The following is a 15,914-nucleotide window of genomic DNA, read 5'->3' on the forward strand; positions in this document are numbered from 1 at the left end:
AAATCTGCCATAGAATCCTCATACAGCAGTATATTTTTCTGCTTTTTTTCATAAATCACTTAATCAACTTGAGCCCTTTTCAAAATGATTAAACATTAATTTATTTTCAAAAATGTAAACTTAATGACAGTTTCAGATATTTGAATTATTAAGCATTTATTGAAAAAACTTTGTCAATAAACTTACTAACTACTATAAACATACTAACTCGCATAACTTGTATATAACGGGTGGGTGTTTATGTTAATGTTTACTTGATCTTTATCTATCGCGGCGTCTTTGATCTTTCCGCCTGAATAAATTGTCCTTAATGGTCGCGTCTCGGTCAGCGTGTAAAGGCACGCGTTCGCGCCAGATTGTTGCTTTGCTATTCATGACGTAACGTCTCCCGAAACCGCACTGGAACGCCCATCTTTCAAAATTTAGGGACGAGATGTGATTGGCTGCGCATGGCATGTGACCAACGGTCGCGGGAAGTCCTTTCCCACGCGCGTGATAGGAAGGAGTTGGTAGTTGACTCATTCAAACTTTTTGTAAACATTGGAATGGTTTAATTGTGGAAAGACGTGTTTCTCTGTCAGTCAGCCGTCAAGAAGGTAGTGACGGACACTCACACCCGTCGGGTGGGGGCTTTATTTTTCGGAATTAATTCAATATCAGCTCAACTTCGGACGTTGTTCTCGGGGCCATTTTTAGCGTTGGATGGGCGTGTGAGATTCAGCAAACACGTTAACTTTGTAGGCGAAGCTTCTGAAGGTAAAAGTCGTTCTTTTCAGGCTTTTGGATCAGTACCTTTAATTTGAGGCAACTAGAAGTGTTGTATCTCATTTAAAAAAAACGTCATTTCAGCAGTGCTGTGGATCCGCCGCGTGCTTTTCAGTTTTTGGGTTTTTTGTTTTTTTTACGGCGTCAACGAAGCCGGGTTTTAAATCCTGAAAATGTCGAGCTACAGCCGCCATCGGCACGGATCTCCTTCTCCCAAAAGTCTGCCAATCCGTCAGAAATTACAGTTCACATGCAGCGACGGAGAGGACGACATCATCGAGGACATCAATAACAGCACAGGGGGAGAGTCTGGCTTCACGGAGATGGATTCCCCGATGCCAGTGCGACGGATCATCGCCGATAAATGCCTGGACGGGAGCAGCAGCCCCCTGAATCAGTCCGGTGGGGACGAAGACGTGGAGCTATGGGACGAGGAGGAGAGTTTTGGATCCCCAACTCACCTGCAGTCACCCAGCAGTGTTATATTTGCCAACTGTTCGCCATCCCCTCGGAAAAACTCTCGGCTGTTTAGAGGGTCTCCCTGTCGTCCCGGATCTCCGGACGACGGGGGATCCAGCTCCCCGATCCCGGACTGTCCAGACACACCCCCGCACAAAACCTTCAAGAAACTGCGGCTTTTTGACACACCGCACACACCAAAGGTAAATGTAATTTAATTTTTGAGACATTATTCATAATCAGACTCTTGCAAAACCGAACATTTGAGTGCACTTTCTTGTCTTGTCTCTGTAGTTTAGCTTACTGCTTCGATCGTTTCTCTGTCTTTTCGGGCCTAAAAGTGGAAAGAGATCAGGCCTTTTAGCAAACACACTGATTCAAATTTTTGAACTTCTGGAGAGTCCGTTAATCACCCACTGACCCACTTAATGTATAACTGTACTTATTGCATAACGTTATAATCATCCACACAGTTGTATGTCTGGGCATGTCTATCAACGAGTGAGCATTTAATTTAAAGTACCTTTACATTATAAATACCAGTTATTGTTCTTAGCTTATTTTATGCGCATATTGGTTGAAACAGATGGTTTTTTGGTGTTTTTAGTCCTTCTGCTCTGTTATTCTCTCATCTCTAATACTGACTTTTGCAGAGTTTATTGTCCAGAGCTAGAAGCTCAGGCCCGGGGTCCTCCAGCAGGAGAGTTTCCTTATTCAAGAAAGTGGACGTTTCAGGAAAGTCACTTATTGACAGTGGCAAGAGACAGCAGACCCCCCTGGTCAACTTTAACCCCTTCACCCCTGACTCCCTCCTCATTCAGTCTGCCACACAGCAGAGAATCAACAGAAAGCGAGCACACTGGAATGAGTAAGCTCATAACTTTATATTTTGCATCTTTAGATCAGTCCTCAAAAAGCGCGTGTTACACGTCATTGTACTTGAAATGTGGCTGTTGGAGTCGATAAACTGCTGTCAATGATTTTGTTCCAGATTTCCCAGCCATAACAGTTAGTCTTTAATTACCTTAATGTTAATACAGCTATGCAACAATCGTTAAACACACAATGTAGTAGCCGATTTTGTAGACCTGTATTAAACTTTACCTGTTTCCTTCAGCACTTTCAGAATATCTAAACATTTGGCAGTATAAGACCCGAGGTTTACCACGACCTCACTGAACTCTGCCATGTGCTCTTGAAGTCCTCAGTGCTGCCCCCTGCTGTACAGAATGCTAACCCACATTATTCTTTATCTTTACACTTGTAGCTCCTGTGGAGAAGACATGGAGGCGAGTGACGGTGAAGGAGAGGAGGAAGTGGTGCCACCATCTAAGGTATTTAGATGTTCTTGTCATTTCTAGTCAGATTCAGTGCCTCTATTTTATTGTTGGGGTGTGTTGCTGGCACTGCAAACCAGAAAAGTTTTCTTTATTCTGTCTGGGTGTGAATAGTGTTTTCTAGGAGTCTGAGAGATTTGAGGTTTTATAAATGACTAAATTGTCATATATTGAAGCCTTCAGTCACCAGATGTCAAACTATAAATATGTGCGGTGTATTTTGGGCTTGTTAAATACATCTTTCCATCACGATCAGTAAGAGCACCAAATGAGAGAATATTTTTCGAGAAATGGTTTTCCATCTGTAGGTAAAGGTCTAGAATTCTGTTTTGGTTATGTTGTTTTTTTTAATGGAAGCCACATATAAACATAAGTAAAATGAATTTCTCTTATAGGGGAAATTATGTGAAGAAAAGTTTGCTGCTATTTAAATTTTATTTGGTTCCTTTTAAATTTGTAGCTACAGATGTAAAATTTGTGAAACATACCACGAAAGTTAAAAACAAAACACGAACCACACAGGTTAACTTTTTTTTTTTTTAAATTAACAAATCTACAACAAAGGAAAATTTGGTAATTGTTGAAGTTATAAATGTTGTGGAACGAGATTTAAATGGAAATTCCAAAACGAGTATGTTGCACAATGCTCGTTGTTATTCTAAACACAACATAGAAACGGCTCATTCACATGTGTATTTCATATGTAAATTGCCTCAAAACTATTAGCTGGGTAAACCTGTTGGTTTCGGTGGTAACTGGACTGGAAAAGCGAGCTTCGTGCTGGTTGATGGTTGGATTTCAGTGATTGTATCAGATTTTCTTTTGTTAAAACTCCTCTCCCGCCCTCAGAGGATCACAATGATGGAAAGCAACATGACGTCCCGGTATGCTTCAGAGTTCCTCGAGTTGGAGAAAATCGGCTGCGGGGAGTTCGGTGCTGTGTTCAAGTGCGTGAAAAGGCTTGACGGCTGCATGTATGCCATCAAGAGGTCAAAGAAACCTCTGGCGGGATCAGTAGACGAGTAAGTAGATTGGTTTGTTTAAACTACGCAAACGAAGATCATATTTATTTGTGGTGAATATTGGATACAAATTGGATGAGTGGAAAGATGGCTGGATTATTCAAACTTACCTGTACTACTGTGTTTGTAATAAGACACATGTGTATATACCCAAAGAGACCCATGTTTCCTCTTTCATGTTTTTAAAGGAGCTCACTAAAAGTTCTTTTACTGGAAAGTTTTGACCTCCACTCATGTGAACTACAAAAGCAGCTCCAGTCACGTCCTAATTAAAACGGTCTGTTCTCCTTCACAGGCAAAATGCCTTACGGGAGGTGTATGCTCATGCCGTGCTGGGCCAACATCCCCATGTGGTACGCTACTACTCAGCCTGGGCTGAAGATGACCACATGCTCATCCAGAATGAGTACTGCAACGGCGGCACGCTGTCTGACGTCATCGCAGAGAACTACAGACGGCTCTGCTACCTGTCGGTGCTTGAGCTGAAAAATCTGCTTGTGCAGGTCACACAGGGACTAAAGTACATCCACTCAACCTCTCTGGTGCACATGGATATCAAACCAAGTGAGTAATTGATCTTGATGTTAAAATATTGGGAGTTGCAATATTTGATGTATTTTTTTTTTAAAGCATAAAAGAATGGCCGTCGAACTTATTGAGAAGTTGGATTATTGGGCTTTCCTGCTTGAAAAAATGTTTCGGGGATCTCGGCAAGTTCAAGACAGCCAGAAAAATCATGCACATTGGTTAAAACGAACAGTCATTACAGACTTGATGACTTGTTTGTTACTCAAAAGTAATATACATTTTGTTCTTATTAAATAACAGGAAATAACTGTTATCTGTCATCACTTTCTTTAGGTTTTTTGTCTTTGCTATATGCCATGAATGGGCAAAATTAAGACAGGCTCTCTTCTGACAGGGCTGTGTTTCCTGGTTCAGTTCAGTTGTTCAAAGTCTGTCCCTTAGCTTTACCCTAGACCAGGGGTGTCAAACATGAGGCCTGGGGGCCAGAATCAGCCCAGGAAAAACAATCTGGCTCACTGCATGGCTTTGAAAAATGTGAAGGAGGACATAATTTTTAGACTTTTAACTGTATTTTCTTAAGTTTTACAGCTTTTCCTATATTCTTGATACATCTAAGTAATTAGGACGAGAAATCTACCTTAGAAATTAGATTTTTTTTCTTTCTTTAAAGGAACTCACAACAACAGTCTGAGCAATGAGATGTCAAAACCTTTTCTACAGTTTTTACACAAATATTTATTACTATTTAAGCTATTTGTATAGTAATGGCTACTATTTAATTGACTAGTGCAGCTTTTCTTTATCATGTTGAAAAACCTTTATGATGTATAGTTGAAATTGCACTACTTTTCTTATATTACAATGTCACATAGGTTTACACTGACAGCAGGGGAGTTTCAGAGGCCACGCCTTGAGGCGACCATTGTTGTGATTTAGCGCTATGTAAATTGGATTGAACTGAAGTGGCCCAGCCCACTTGAAGTGAAAGTGGGTTGTATGTAGCCCACAGCGTTAAATCTGTTTGCCCCTTTTAAGAAATGTGTACCCCTGCTTTATGTGGCCCATTCATGCTGATCTGCATAGCTGCCCCCCAATATGCCCATTTTAAAACAGGAAAAATCCACACTAAGGTGTTTGAGGTTGCGATTGGCCTTCATTCTTATATTTTATAGAAAAGGAGATGAGACATTTAACATTAAAGTTTCCTAGTCCGAAACTAATGGAAGCTTTCTTTGTTTAGGCAACATCTTTATTTCACGGAAATCCATAGTGAGCTGTGATGAATGTGACGAGGATGAAGGACTGACTCCTACTGCCATCTACAAAATCGGTACGCTCACTCCAAAGTTCTATAATATCTAGTTTGTCATTTTATTAAATGTCAGATAGCTCATTCTCACATTCACCTGCGTTCCCTCTCCAGGTGATCTTGGTCATGTGACAAGAGTGAACAATCCACAGGTTGAAGAGGGCGACAGCAGATACCTGGCTAATGAAGTTTTACAAGAGGTTTGTTTTCCTGCTTAAAAAAACAAACCAAAAAGAAAAAATGCTTGTACTTATTCTGCTGCACGTCCAACATAATTTTTGTTTTCTTTTTAGGATTACAGTAACCTGACAAAAGCAGACATCTTTGCTTTGGCCCTGACTGTTGTCAGCGCGTCAGGGGCCGAACCTCTACCCACCAATGGAGAGAAATGGCACGAGATCAGACGGGGAAAACTCCCTGCCATTCCTCAAGTGCTTTCTCCAGAGTTTCTCAGTCTTCTTAAGGTAACTGCACAACACTTGTCTTTCCTTTTAGATCCTTTTAGAGTTTATAAGAATGGGTGTTATTATGTCGTAGCTTTTGTGCTTATCTGAGCCAAGCTGCATGTTCCCAATTACTTTAATGTATAAAGATAAACTTTTATTTTTCTATGAGACAGTGCAGGCCAGTTCAAGTTTTTCAAGCGGCCCTTCTCAAGCACTTTCATTGGGTGCTTGAAAAGTTTAAAATTTCAGCTTTCATTCTGATAGGACAGGAGAGAGCAGACAGGTCAGTAGGGAGTGAGTGAGAGGGAATTTCACATGAGATGGGCCGAGGTGGATTCAAACCCTGGCCTCTGGCATGAGTCATGCCAGATAAGCTATATTAGCCTTCCTGTGGAAAAGTGTCTTGAATGTTGTTATTTATTTTATTAACCAAACAATTGATCTAATAATTGAATTGTAGTTAATGTATTTCTTTTTTTTTTTTTTTTTGTAAATCTGAGCACTGTCAACCTCAGCTTAGTTTTCTGGTGAATTTATTTATAGGTTTTTGTTTTGTTTTGTTTTTTCCCCAGCTTATGATCCACCCTGATCCAACAAGGCGCCCATCAACCTCTGACCTCATCAAACACCCGGTACTTCTTACCACTGCCAGAATGAGTGCTGATCAGCTCCGAGTAGAGCTCAACGCAGAGAAGTTTAAGAACGCCCTTCTTCAAAAGTACGTACTGCACAGAAGCTTACCAAGTGTTTATTGTCTTCACTCATCAGTGGTTTGACAGTCTGAAAATTCCTAGTTTGTTTGGACAAGTTGTGTGATGGCAGCAAATAAGCCAGTTATGGAGTACCTATCCTGCACCAGTGTTAAAGGAGGGGGCTGGGAATCATTGCTCTGTCACTTTGAAAAATAAAAGTAGCAAACACATTATAAGAAATATGTATTCAGCAATTTGTTTGTATTCCTTAGTTAAAATAATAAACAGTGAGCATAGTGAGCTTGAGGGAGAAACCCAAGGATTGTGCTCAGTTATCTTAGCTCATTTGGTTACAGTTTTCAGCTAAGTCTAGGACTGTTCTTAGTGTGGTCTACCATCTCCTACGTGTCTCATTTATTCCCTTTTTCTTTTAATGTTCTTCAGAGAGCTGAAGAAAGCCCAGCAGGCTAGAGCGGCAGCCGAGGAGAAAGTTTTATCCACGGACAGGATCTTAACCCGCTCCACAGTCCAGAACTCCAGAACCACCAGGCTTATTGGGAAAAAAATGAGCCGATCGGTCAGCCTCACAATATACTGAGACTTTATTCCATCCCGATAAGAAGTGAAACACGAAGGCTTATGGACCTTTTAACCAGAACTGATCACTTAAAAAAGAAAAAAAAAAAAACTTTTTGTTTTGGAGGACAACCCTGTCAGTCGAGGAGTTGGGCTCCTCTGTCCAATCAAAGCTGTAGAGTGTTGATGCACCAGACTTGAACTCATCTCACTAGACTCTTTGCCAATATAGTTCAGTCCTTTCACCAGTGGACTTTTTTTTCTTTTTGAAAGGAAGGTAGCTGCTTTACCTTTTACACTTTGTCATTCTTTAGGTTTGCATAGATGTCAGACAATTCTCTCCATTCCTGTCCTTGCACTTCTCTCGACTAAGTCGAAGTGCATTTCAGCAGATCAAAACTGCAGTGAAGCTTCCCCCCCCATGTGTGAATGTACTCAATGTAGCCGTGCGCACCTTACTGCCTGTCGCATGCCTGATGCTGGCTACTAGAGGATCTGAGAACTTACAGTTTCTGTGTTTGTAATGGAGCACTTTGGAGGTAACATGTGGCGCTTACCACATTGTTTCAAAAGAGAAAAAAAAAGAAAGAAAGAAAAGAAAATGAAAACCTGCTGCTATCCATGTTTTTGTGTGTCAGGGTTTGGTCTGTTTCAGGTTGGATCGTTAACTGTCACTGGCTCTTATTTTCAAGTAGCAGGAGCTCCTGTTTCCATCCTGTTTTGAATCTGGTCGGATGGAAATAGATCATGCTAAAAATAAATAAATAAAAAAATTATCCAATGTCTGTGAAGTACCGCAACCAGTGAACCAACTTGTTATCTATGAGGTTAGAATTGATCCATGCTTTTAATCTTGCCTATTGATCAGTGCTGCCAACCCTGCCTGTAGCATTACTACAATCATCGTCCCGTTCTTACGATTCTCATGTGTTCTGTTGGTTCGTTCTTTCTTCTGTCTGTTTTTCATAACGCTTGTCTTCGATTACTGTTTAGGCGAGCATTCCTCAACCTTTTGTTCTTGTAACCCCATAACAGTAACTTTTCTGTTGTCTGTTCTGTTGTTGTACCATGTACATATGTTCTTTTTAATAAATTCTCACCATCTACACTTCACCTTCTGTTCAGTGGCATTTTTATGAGAGAAAAACTCTCAGAAAGATTGAAAATGAATCTTTAAGTACAAATGATTATTTGTGTTTAACAAAAAATAGAAACAACATCCAGCATAATGATATACAACAAAGTATATCAGCATTAGTATTTCTCACACCAAAGAATAGTCCTAAACAGAAGCCCCAGGTACACCACCAACCCGTTCATGTGTCTAACCGTTTTTCCCCACTCGGTGACACACCCGCCGGGGGTCAAACTCTGGTAATTGGTGATTCTGTTCTCAGACATGTGAAGCTAGAGACACCGGCAACCATAGTCAATTGTCTTCCAGGGGCCAGAGCAGGCGACATTGAAGGAAATTTAAAACTGCTAGCTAAGGGTAAACGTGAATTCAGTAAGATCATAATTCACGTCGGCAGTAATGACACCCGGTTACGCCAATCGGAGGTCACTAAAATCAATATTGAATCGGTGTGCAACTTTGCCAAAACAATGTCAGACTCTGTAGTTTTCTCTGGTCCCCTCCCCAATCAGACCAGGAGTGACATGTTTAGCCACATGTTCTCCTTAAATTGCTGGCTGTCTGAGTGGTGTCCCAGAAACGATGTGGGCTTCATAGATAATTGGCAAACCTTCTGGAGGAAACCTGGTCTTGTGAGGAGAGATGGCATCCATCCCACTTTGGATGGAGCAGCTCTCATTTCTAGAAATATGGACAAACTTATTAAACCCCCCAAAATATGACTATCCAGAGTTGGGACCAGGAAGCAGAGTTGCAGTCTTACACGCCTCTCTGCAGCTTCTCTCCTTCTGCTACCCCCCCAAAAACCCATCTCCATAGAGACTGTGTCAGCTTCCAAAAAGACAAAAAACAAACTAAAAACCAGCAACAAACAACTTAAACATAAACAATTACAAAGAAAGAACAATAAAGTATCCACATCTGAACCAAAGAGTAAAACAGTGAAATGTGGATTATTAAATATTAGGTCTCTCTCCTCCAAGTCTCTGTTAGTACATGACTTAATAATTGATCAACAAATTAATTTACTCTGCCTTACAGAAACCTGGTTGCAGCAGGATGATTATGTTAGTTTAAATGAATCAACACCCCCGAGTCATTCTAACTACCAGAAATCTCGAAGCACAGGCCGAGGGGGCGGTGTGGCAGCAATTTTTCACACCAGCCTATTAATTAACGAAAGACCAAGACAGACTTTTAATTCATTTGAAAGCCTGATGCTTAGCCTCGTCCACCCCAGCTGTGAAACTCAGAAACCAGTCTTACTTGTTATCATCTATCGTCCACCTGGGCCTTACACAGAGTTTCTTGTCTGATTTCTCAGACTTTATATCTAATTTAGTTCTGAGCTCAGATAAAATAATTATTGTGGGTGATTTTAACATCCATGTAGATGCTAAAAATGACAGCCTCAACATGGCATTTAATCTGTTATTAGACTCAATTGGTTTCTCTCAGAATATAAAAGAACCCACCCACCACTTTAATCACACTCTAGATCTTGTTTTAACATATGGCATAGAAACTGAACATTTAACAGTGTTTCCTGAAAACCCTCTCCTGTCTGATCATTTCCTGATAACATTTACATTTACAATAATTGATTACACAGCGGTGGAGAGTAGACTTTATCAAAGTAGATGTCTTTCTGAAAGCGCTGTAACTAAGTTTAAGAATATAATCCACCCACTGTTATCATCTTCAATGCCCTGTACCAACAAAGAGCAGAGCAGCTATCTGAATGCTACCCCAACAGAGGTCGATTATCTTGTTAATAATTTCACCTCCTCACTACATATGACTCTGGATACTGTAGCTCCAGTGAAAACTAAGGTCTCTAATCAGAAGTACCTGACTCCGTGGTATAATTCTCAAACACGTACCCTAAAGCAGATGACTCGTAATCTGGAGAGGAAATGGCGTGTCACAAACTTAGAGGATCATCATTTAGCCTGGAGAAATAGTTTGCTGCTTTATAAGAAAGCCCTCCGCAAAGCCAGAACATCTTACTATTCATCACTGACTGAAGAAAATAAGAACAACCCCAGGTTTCTCTTCAGCACTGTAGCCAGGCTGACAAACAGTCAGAGCTCTGTTGAGCCAACCATCCCTTTAACGTTAACTAGTAATGACTTCATGAACTTCTTCACAAATAAAATCTTTATCATTAGAGAAAAAATTACCAATAATCATCCCACAGATGTAATATTATCTACAGCTACTCTTAGTACCATTGATGTTAAGTTAGACTCTTTTTCTCTAATTGATCTTTCTGAGTTAACTTCAATAATTACTTCCTCCAAACCATCAACGTGTCTTTTAGACCCCATTCCTACAAAACTGCTCAAAGAAGTCCTGCCATTAATTAATTCTTCGATCTTAAATATGATCAACCTATCTCTAATAATCGGCTATGTACCACAGGCCTTCAAGCTAGCTGTAGTTAAACCTTTACTCAAAAAGCCATCTCTAGACCCAGCAGTCTTAGCTAATTATAGGCCAATCTCCAACCTTCCTTTCATATCAAAAATCCTTGAAAGAGTAGTTGTCAAACAGCTAACAGATCATCTGCAGAGGAATGGCTTATATGAAGAGTTTCAGTCAGGTTTCAGAGCTCATCACAGCACAGAAACAGCTTTAGTGAAGGTTACAAATGGCTTCTTATGGCCTCTGACAGTGGACTCATCTCTGTGCTTGTCCTGCTAGACCTTAGTGCAGCATTCGATACTGTCGACCATAATATCCTATTAGAGCGATTAGAACATGCTGTAGGTATTACAGGTACTGCACTGCAGTGGTTTGTATCATATCTATCTAATAGACTCCAGTTTGTGCATGTAAATGGAGAGTCCTCTTCACACACTGAGGTTAATTATGGAGTTCCACAGGGTTCAGTGCTAGGACCAATTCTGTTTACATTATACATGCTTCCCTTAGGCAGTATCATTAGAAGACATAGCATACATTTTCACTGCTATGCAGATGACACCCAGCTCTATCTGTCCATGAAGCCAGATAACACACACCAATTAGTTAAACTGCAGGAATGTCTTAAAGACATAAAGACCTGGATGGCTGCTAACTTTCTGCTTCTCAATTCAGATAAAACTGAGGTTATTGTACTCGGCCCTGAAAAGCCTAGATATATGGTATCTAACCAGATTCTTACTCTGGATGGCATTACCTTGGCCTTCAGTAACGCTGTGAGGAACCTTGGAGTCATTTTTGACCAGGACATGTCCTTAAATGCACATATTAAACAAATATGTAAGACTGCGTTCTTCCATTTGCGCAACATCTCTAAAATTAGAAATATCCTGTCTCAGAGTGACGTTGAAAAACTAGTTCATGCATTTATTACTTCCAGGCTGGACTACTGTAATTCATTATTATCAGGATGTCCAAAATACTCACTGAAAAGCCTTCAGTTTATCCAAAATGCTGCAGCAAGAGTGCTGACAGGGACTAGAAAGAGAGAGCATATTTCTCCTGTTTTGGCTTCCCTTCATTGGCTTCCTGTTAAATCCAGAATTGAATTCAAAATCCTGCTCCTCACATACAAGGTCTTAAATAATCAGGCCCCATCTTATCTTAATGACCTTGTAGTACCATATCACCCTATTAGAGCACTTCGCTCTCGCTCTGCAGGCCTACTTGTTGTTCCTAGAGTATTTAAAAGTAGAATGGGAGGGAGAGCCTTCAGTTTTCAGGCCCCTCTTCTGTGGAACCAGCTTCCAGTTTGGATTCGGGAGACAGACACTATCTCTACTTTCAAGATTAGGCTTAAAACTTTCCTTTTTGCTAAAGCATATAGTTAGGGCTGGACCAGGTGACCCTGAATCCTCCCTTAGTTATGCTGCAATAGACATAGGCTGCCGGGGGATTCCCATGATTCATTGAGTTTTTCCTTTCCAGTCACCTTTCTCACTCACTATGTATTAACAGACCTCTCTGCATTGAATCATATCTGTTATTAACCTCTGTCTCTCTTCCACAGCATGTCTTTTATCCTGTCTTCCTTCTCTCACCCCAACCGGTCGCAGCAGATGGCCCCGCCCCTCCCTGAGCCTGGTTCTGCCGGAGGTTTCTTCCTGTTAAAAGGGAGTTTTTCCTTCCCACTGTTGCCAAAGTGCTTGCTCATAGGGGGTCATATGATTGTTGGGTTTTTCTCTGTATCTATGAAGCGCCTTGAGGCGACTTATGTTGTGATTTGGCGCTATATAAATAAAATTGAATTGAATTGAATTGAATTGCATTCAAAGATGTTAGGGCAATAGAATGTGGCACTTCTAAATCACACGATAAGTATTACAGGTCAGGCCATCTAGAATTAGTCACAAATTTGGTACTAATTTATTTTCCAGGAGTTTTAATCATAACTGCTTCATTTTTAAACCCAAGTAAAAATTCACTGTGTAAAAACAAAATTCATTATATAAATTTTTTTTTGCATAAAATAACATAAACTGACTTGGTTCTATCTGAGATTTCCACAGACGTTCAGATGAGGATATTAAATCTTTAGTGAAAACTTCACTACAGTTTAATCCAAAAATTGAGACCGTCACTTCACTTTGTAAAATATTTTCAGAATATTCAAATACTTTTAGCCATCTAGATTTTAACACAAACATATTCTCAGTTACATTTTAGCGGCTTAATCAAGCAACATTTTTAAATCCAGAAATTTTATATTTTAATCTTTAATTTCCCACTTTTAAGTTGTCAGAAAACCGCTGAAAAATAAAGAGATAAAAGGCTTACATGACACCACAGATAAATGAATGTCATTAAATATTAGAGAAAGGCATGTGTACACGATCTCTGCACTGATGTCAATCAATCAACAGGTGAACTTAACAACACACCTTTGTATGCATCTACAAAACATGCAAGTTTTTATCAAAATGAATGCCTAAAATATTATTATTTATTATTTATTTACATATAATTGGCATACTAGTAACAATAATAATATTTTGTGATTTTTAAAAGTTTAGTAATTTTGAGCTGGCAGTTTAGGTTTTCCATATATTTATATGTTAACGACTTTCTCTGTTTTTTAGCAAGGTAGAATAGAATAGAATAATCCTTTAATTGTCCCACAAGGGGAAATTTGGTTGTAACAGCAGCCAAAAAGACACGTATACAAACAAACAGTACACAGGACACAGAACAGAAACATAGGTAGTTTCAAACACCTATTATGTGTCATTTTTTACGTAAAAAATAAATAATGTTTTTTTTACCCACAAAGTCCTCACATACCCTCCGCACAGAGCGTAGGTGACACACACTCGTGCCTGATGTGTGTGCGCTCCTCTCGCTGAGCGGTGCTGCAGTTCTTCATCACGATGCCAAGCACGCAGCAGTTGACGGCGGGTCACGTGACCTTTCCCCGTCGTGTCCAACAGCAGAAGAGAGACAGTTCACACAGCAAGAGAGTAAGAGTGACACACACGCAGCCGGAGAGGAGAGAAGTAAGAGGGGAAAAGTACAGGAGAAGAAGACGAGGTATATTCCACCGATATGGCCTTGCGGGATGAACTTTTAAAGTCCATTTGGCATGCCTTCACAGCTCTGGATGTGGACAAAAGCGGGAAAGTCTCTAAATCTCAGCTGAAGGTAAGCTGCTTTCCTTGATGGTTTTGAGTTTCGTTTGGCCGCTGGAGGTTTTAACCTTTAGGATCTTTGGCTTTTTTCAAAATAGTGAACCCGTTCCTTCCTATTCTGATTTGCGTGGAAAAAAAACAAACGCACACACTTCTGTTAGGCAGCATCAGCTGAGACGCACCTGTTGACAGTTTGCACATCGATTAAAGGAGAATCCCACACTAAAAACCACCACAGAACAAGTAGAGCCAACAGATGTTTGAAAAGGAGGCTTTAACGCAGATGAAAGTAAAGTTATTCAAAAGATCTGCATACACCTCTCATCACTGGAAGAATCCACTTGAAAACACAGCCAAGTAGAAGATATTTTTATATGAGTACAAATTTCCTGGAGATACCTCCATGTATGTAAACAACACGCACTCACACTCCTGTGCCAGCCAAACATTGTTCAGGAACGGATGGAAAAAACAAAAACACTTTTCACTTCAGGAGCATCAAACCAAAGTGAAAATGGTCGCTGCTACTCTGGGGTAAGTGCAAAGAGAAAGGGCATGGGACGGCATAGGCCCCTCCTGGGTTCCCACCCTCTATTGCCAATGTACCGGCCATCCATCTTGTTCTCCTTATCAGGGTCGGGTTCTAACACAGTTCTCATAGGGTGAGGGGCAGGGTACACCCTGGACAGTGCCAGTCTGTCACAGGGCTGACACAGACAGACACCTATTCAATCCTGCAGTCAATGTGGAATCGCCAGTGAACCCAACATGCATGTCTTTGGACTGTGGAAGGGTGAGGAACCCGGGGTACATGGAGAGAACCCAGGCAAATGCAGGGAGAACATGCAGACTCCACACAGAAAGCCTCCAGCCGGTGGATTCAAACCCAGAATCATCTTGCTGTGAGGTGCCAACCACTACACTACTTTAGGTTCAAGGTTCTTTATTTGTCACATGCATAGTTATACAAGTATAACACACAGTGAAATGTAGCCTGACACGCTCCTCGACATGTGCAAAAATTTGATTCAGTGATTCAGAGATTATAGTCTTTGGTTATCTAACAATGCCAAACACCATTGGATGAGAGCATGAATAGGAACAATGGCTGAATGTAGCTCAAGTACTTGTTGTCGTTTAAGTATTTCTATTTAATAAGTGGAGCTGAAGGTTATACAGTGGGTTTTAACATGGCAAAACCAAGGGGGTAAACTTTTCATTAGTCATCACCATTCACTACAACTGGTAGTTTATCTTTGCTGGAATAGAAAATATTGTTTGACAGAGCTCAGTTGACTGACTAATACTCCGAACAATAAAATTGCGCAGTGAAGATCTAAGAAGGAGAACAGTAGATTTACACAAGCTGGGAAGATCTTTTTGGAGCCATTTCTAAACAACTGCAGATTCCAAGATCATCCCTTCAAACAACTCCACGCAAGTACAAGTTATTCTGCCTACAGTGAAGTGACTTTTACATCTTCATTGACTAAGAGGGTGCTGACCAAGACTACTTCAAATTTGACACATTCAAGTGCCACTGAAATTTGCAGCTGTCCACACGGACAAGCCAAATGCCTCCTGGAGAAAGGTTTTATATGAGACATGACGAATACTGAGGTGTCTGGTCACAATCACGAGAAGTATGTTTGGAGGAGTAAAGGTGACTCTGTCAAAACTAAGAACACGGACATGAATGTCAAGCAAGGGCTGTTGTGCTGCCAGTGATACTGGTACATTGCACAAAGTGGATGAAATGATGACGGAGGGCTACCTTCATATTCTTCAACTTCACCTCAAATCAACAGTAGATGGTTGAAACTTGGAGACAGTTGGATGTTCCAACAGGACAGTGATCCCAAACGCACATCAGAACTACCTACATATGCTTGGCGACTGTCTGAAATAGTTACTCAAAACAAAACCGTCTTTAAATTCTTGTACAGCTATTGCATCGATGATAATGCATAATAACTGCATTGTCATTGGTACCAGGGCACAGGGCTGCATACGTGCACACCGTGTCTTCAACA

At 40.6% G+C, this 15,914-nt stretch overlaps 2 protein-coding genes across 3 annotated transcripts in view; both read left to right on the forward strand.

The window, feature by feature from the left end:
* The first annotated feature begins 437 nt into the window (after nt 1–437).
* wee1 (WEE1 G2 checkpoint kinase) lies at nt 438–8,247 on the forward strand. 2 transcript variants are annotated; one of them, XM_076886116.1, is made up of 11 exons: nt 438–756; nt 850–1,427; nt 1,878–2,092; nt 2,492–2,558; nt 3,411–3,583; nt 3,879–4,147; nt 5,352–5,441; nt 5,535–5,620; nt 5,714–5,884; nt 6,439–6,584; nt 7,003–8,247. In XM_076886116.1, the coding sequence occupies exons 2-11, from the start codon at nt 939–941 to the stop codon at nt 7,154–7,156; spliced, it is 1,860 nt and encodes a 619-aa protein (XP_076742231.1). In that variant the 5' UTR covers nt 438–756; nt 850–938; the 3' UTR covers nt 7,157–8,247. The 2 variants fall into 2 exon arrangements, with proteins under 2 accessions (XP_076742231.1, XP_004564530.1); XM_004564473.5 differs by having other exon boundaries at nt 438–1,427.
* Nucleotides 8,248–13,640: 5,393 nt separating this feature from the next.
* swap70b (switching B cell complex subunit SWAP70b) overlaps nt 13,641–15,914 on the forward strand; it is a 36,046-nt gene continuing 33,772 nt past the window's right edge. The window contains exon 1 of the mRNA XM_004564472.6: nt 13,641–13,894. Within this exon, the coding sequence (XP_004564529.1) occupies nt 13,799–13,894 (96 nt within the window). The 5' untranslated portion in view covers nt 13,641–13,798. The remainder of the gene's footprint in view (nt 13,895–15,914) is intronic.

Source organism: Maylandia zebra, linkage group LG7 (assembly GCF_041146795.1).
Source record: "Maylandia zebra isolate NMK-2024a linkage group LG7, Mzebra_GT3a, whole genome shotgun sequence".
In the NCBI taxonomy this organism is placed as follows: domain Eukaryota; kingdom Metazoa; phylum Chordata; class Actinopteri; order Cichliformes; family Cichlidae; genus Maylandia; species Maylandia zebra.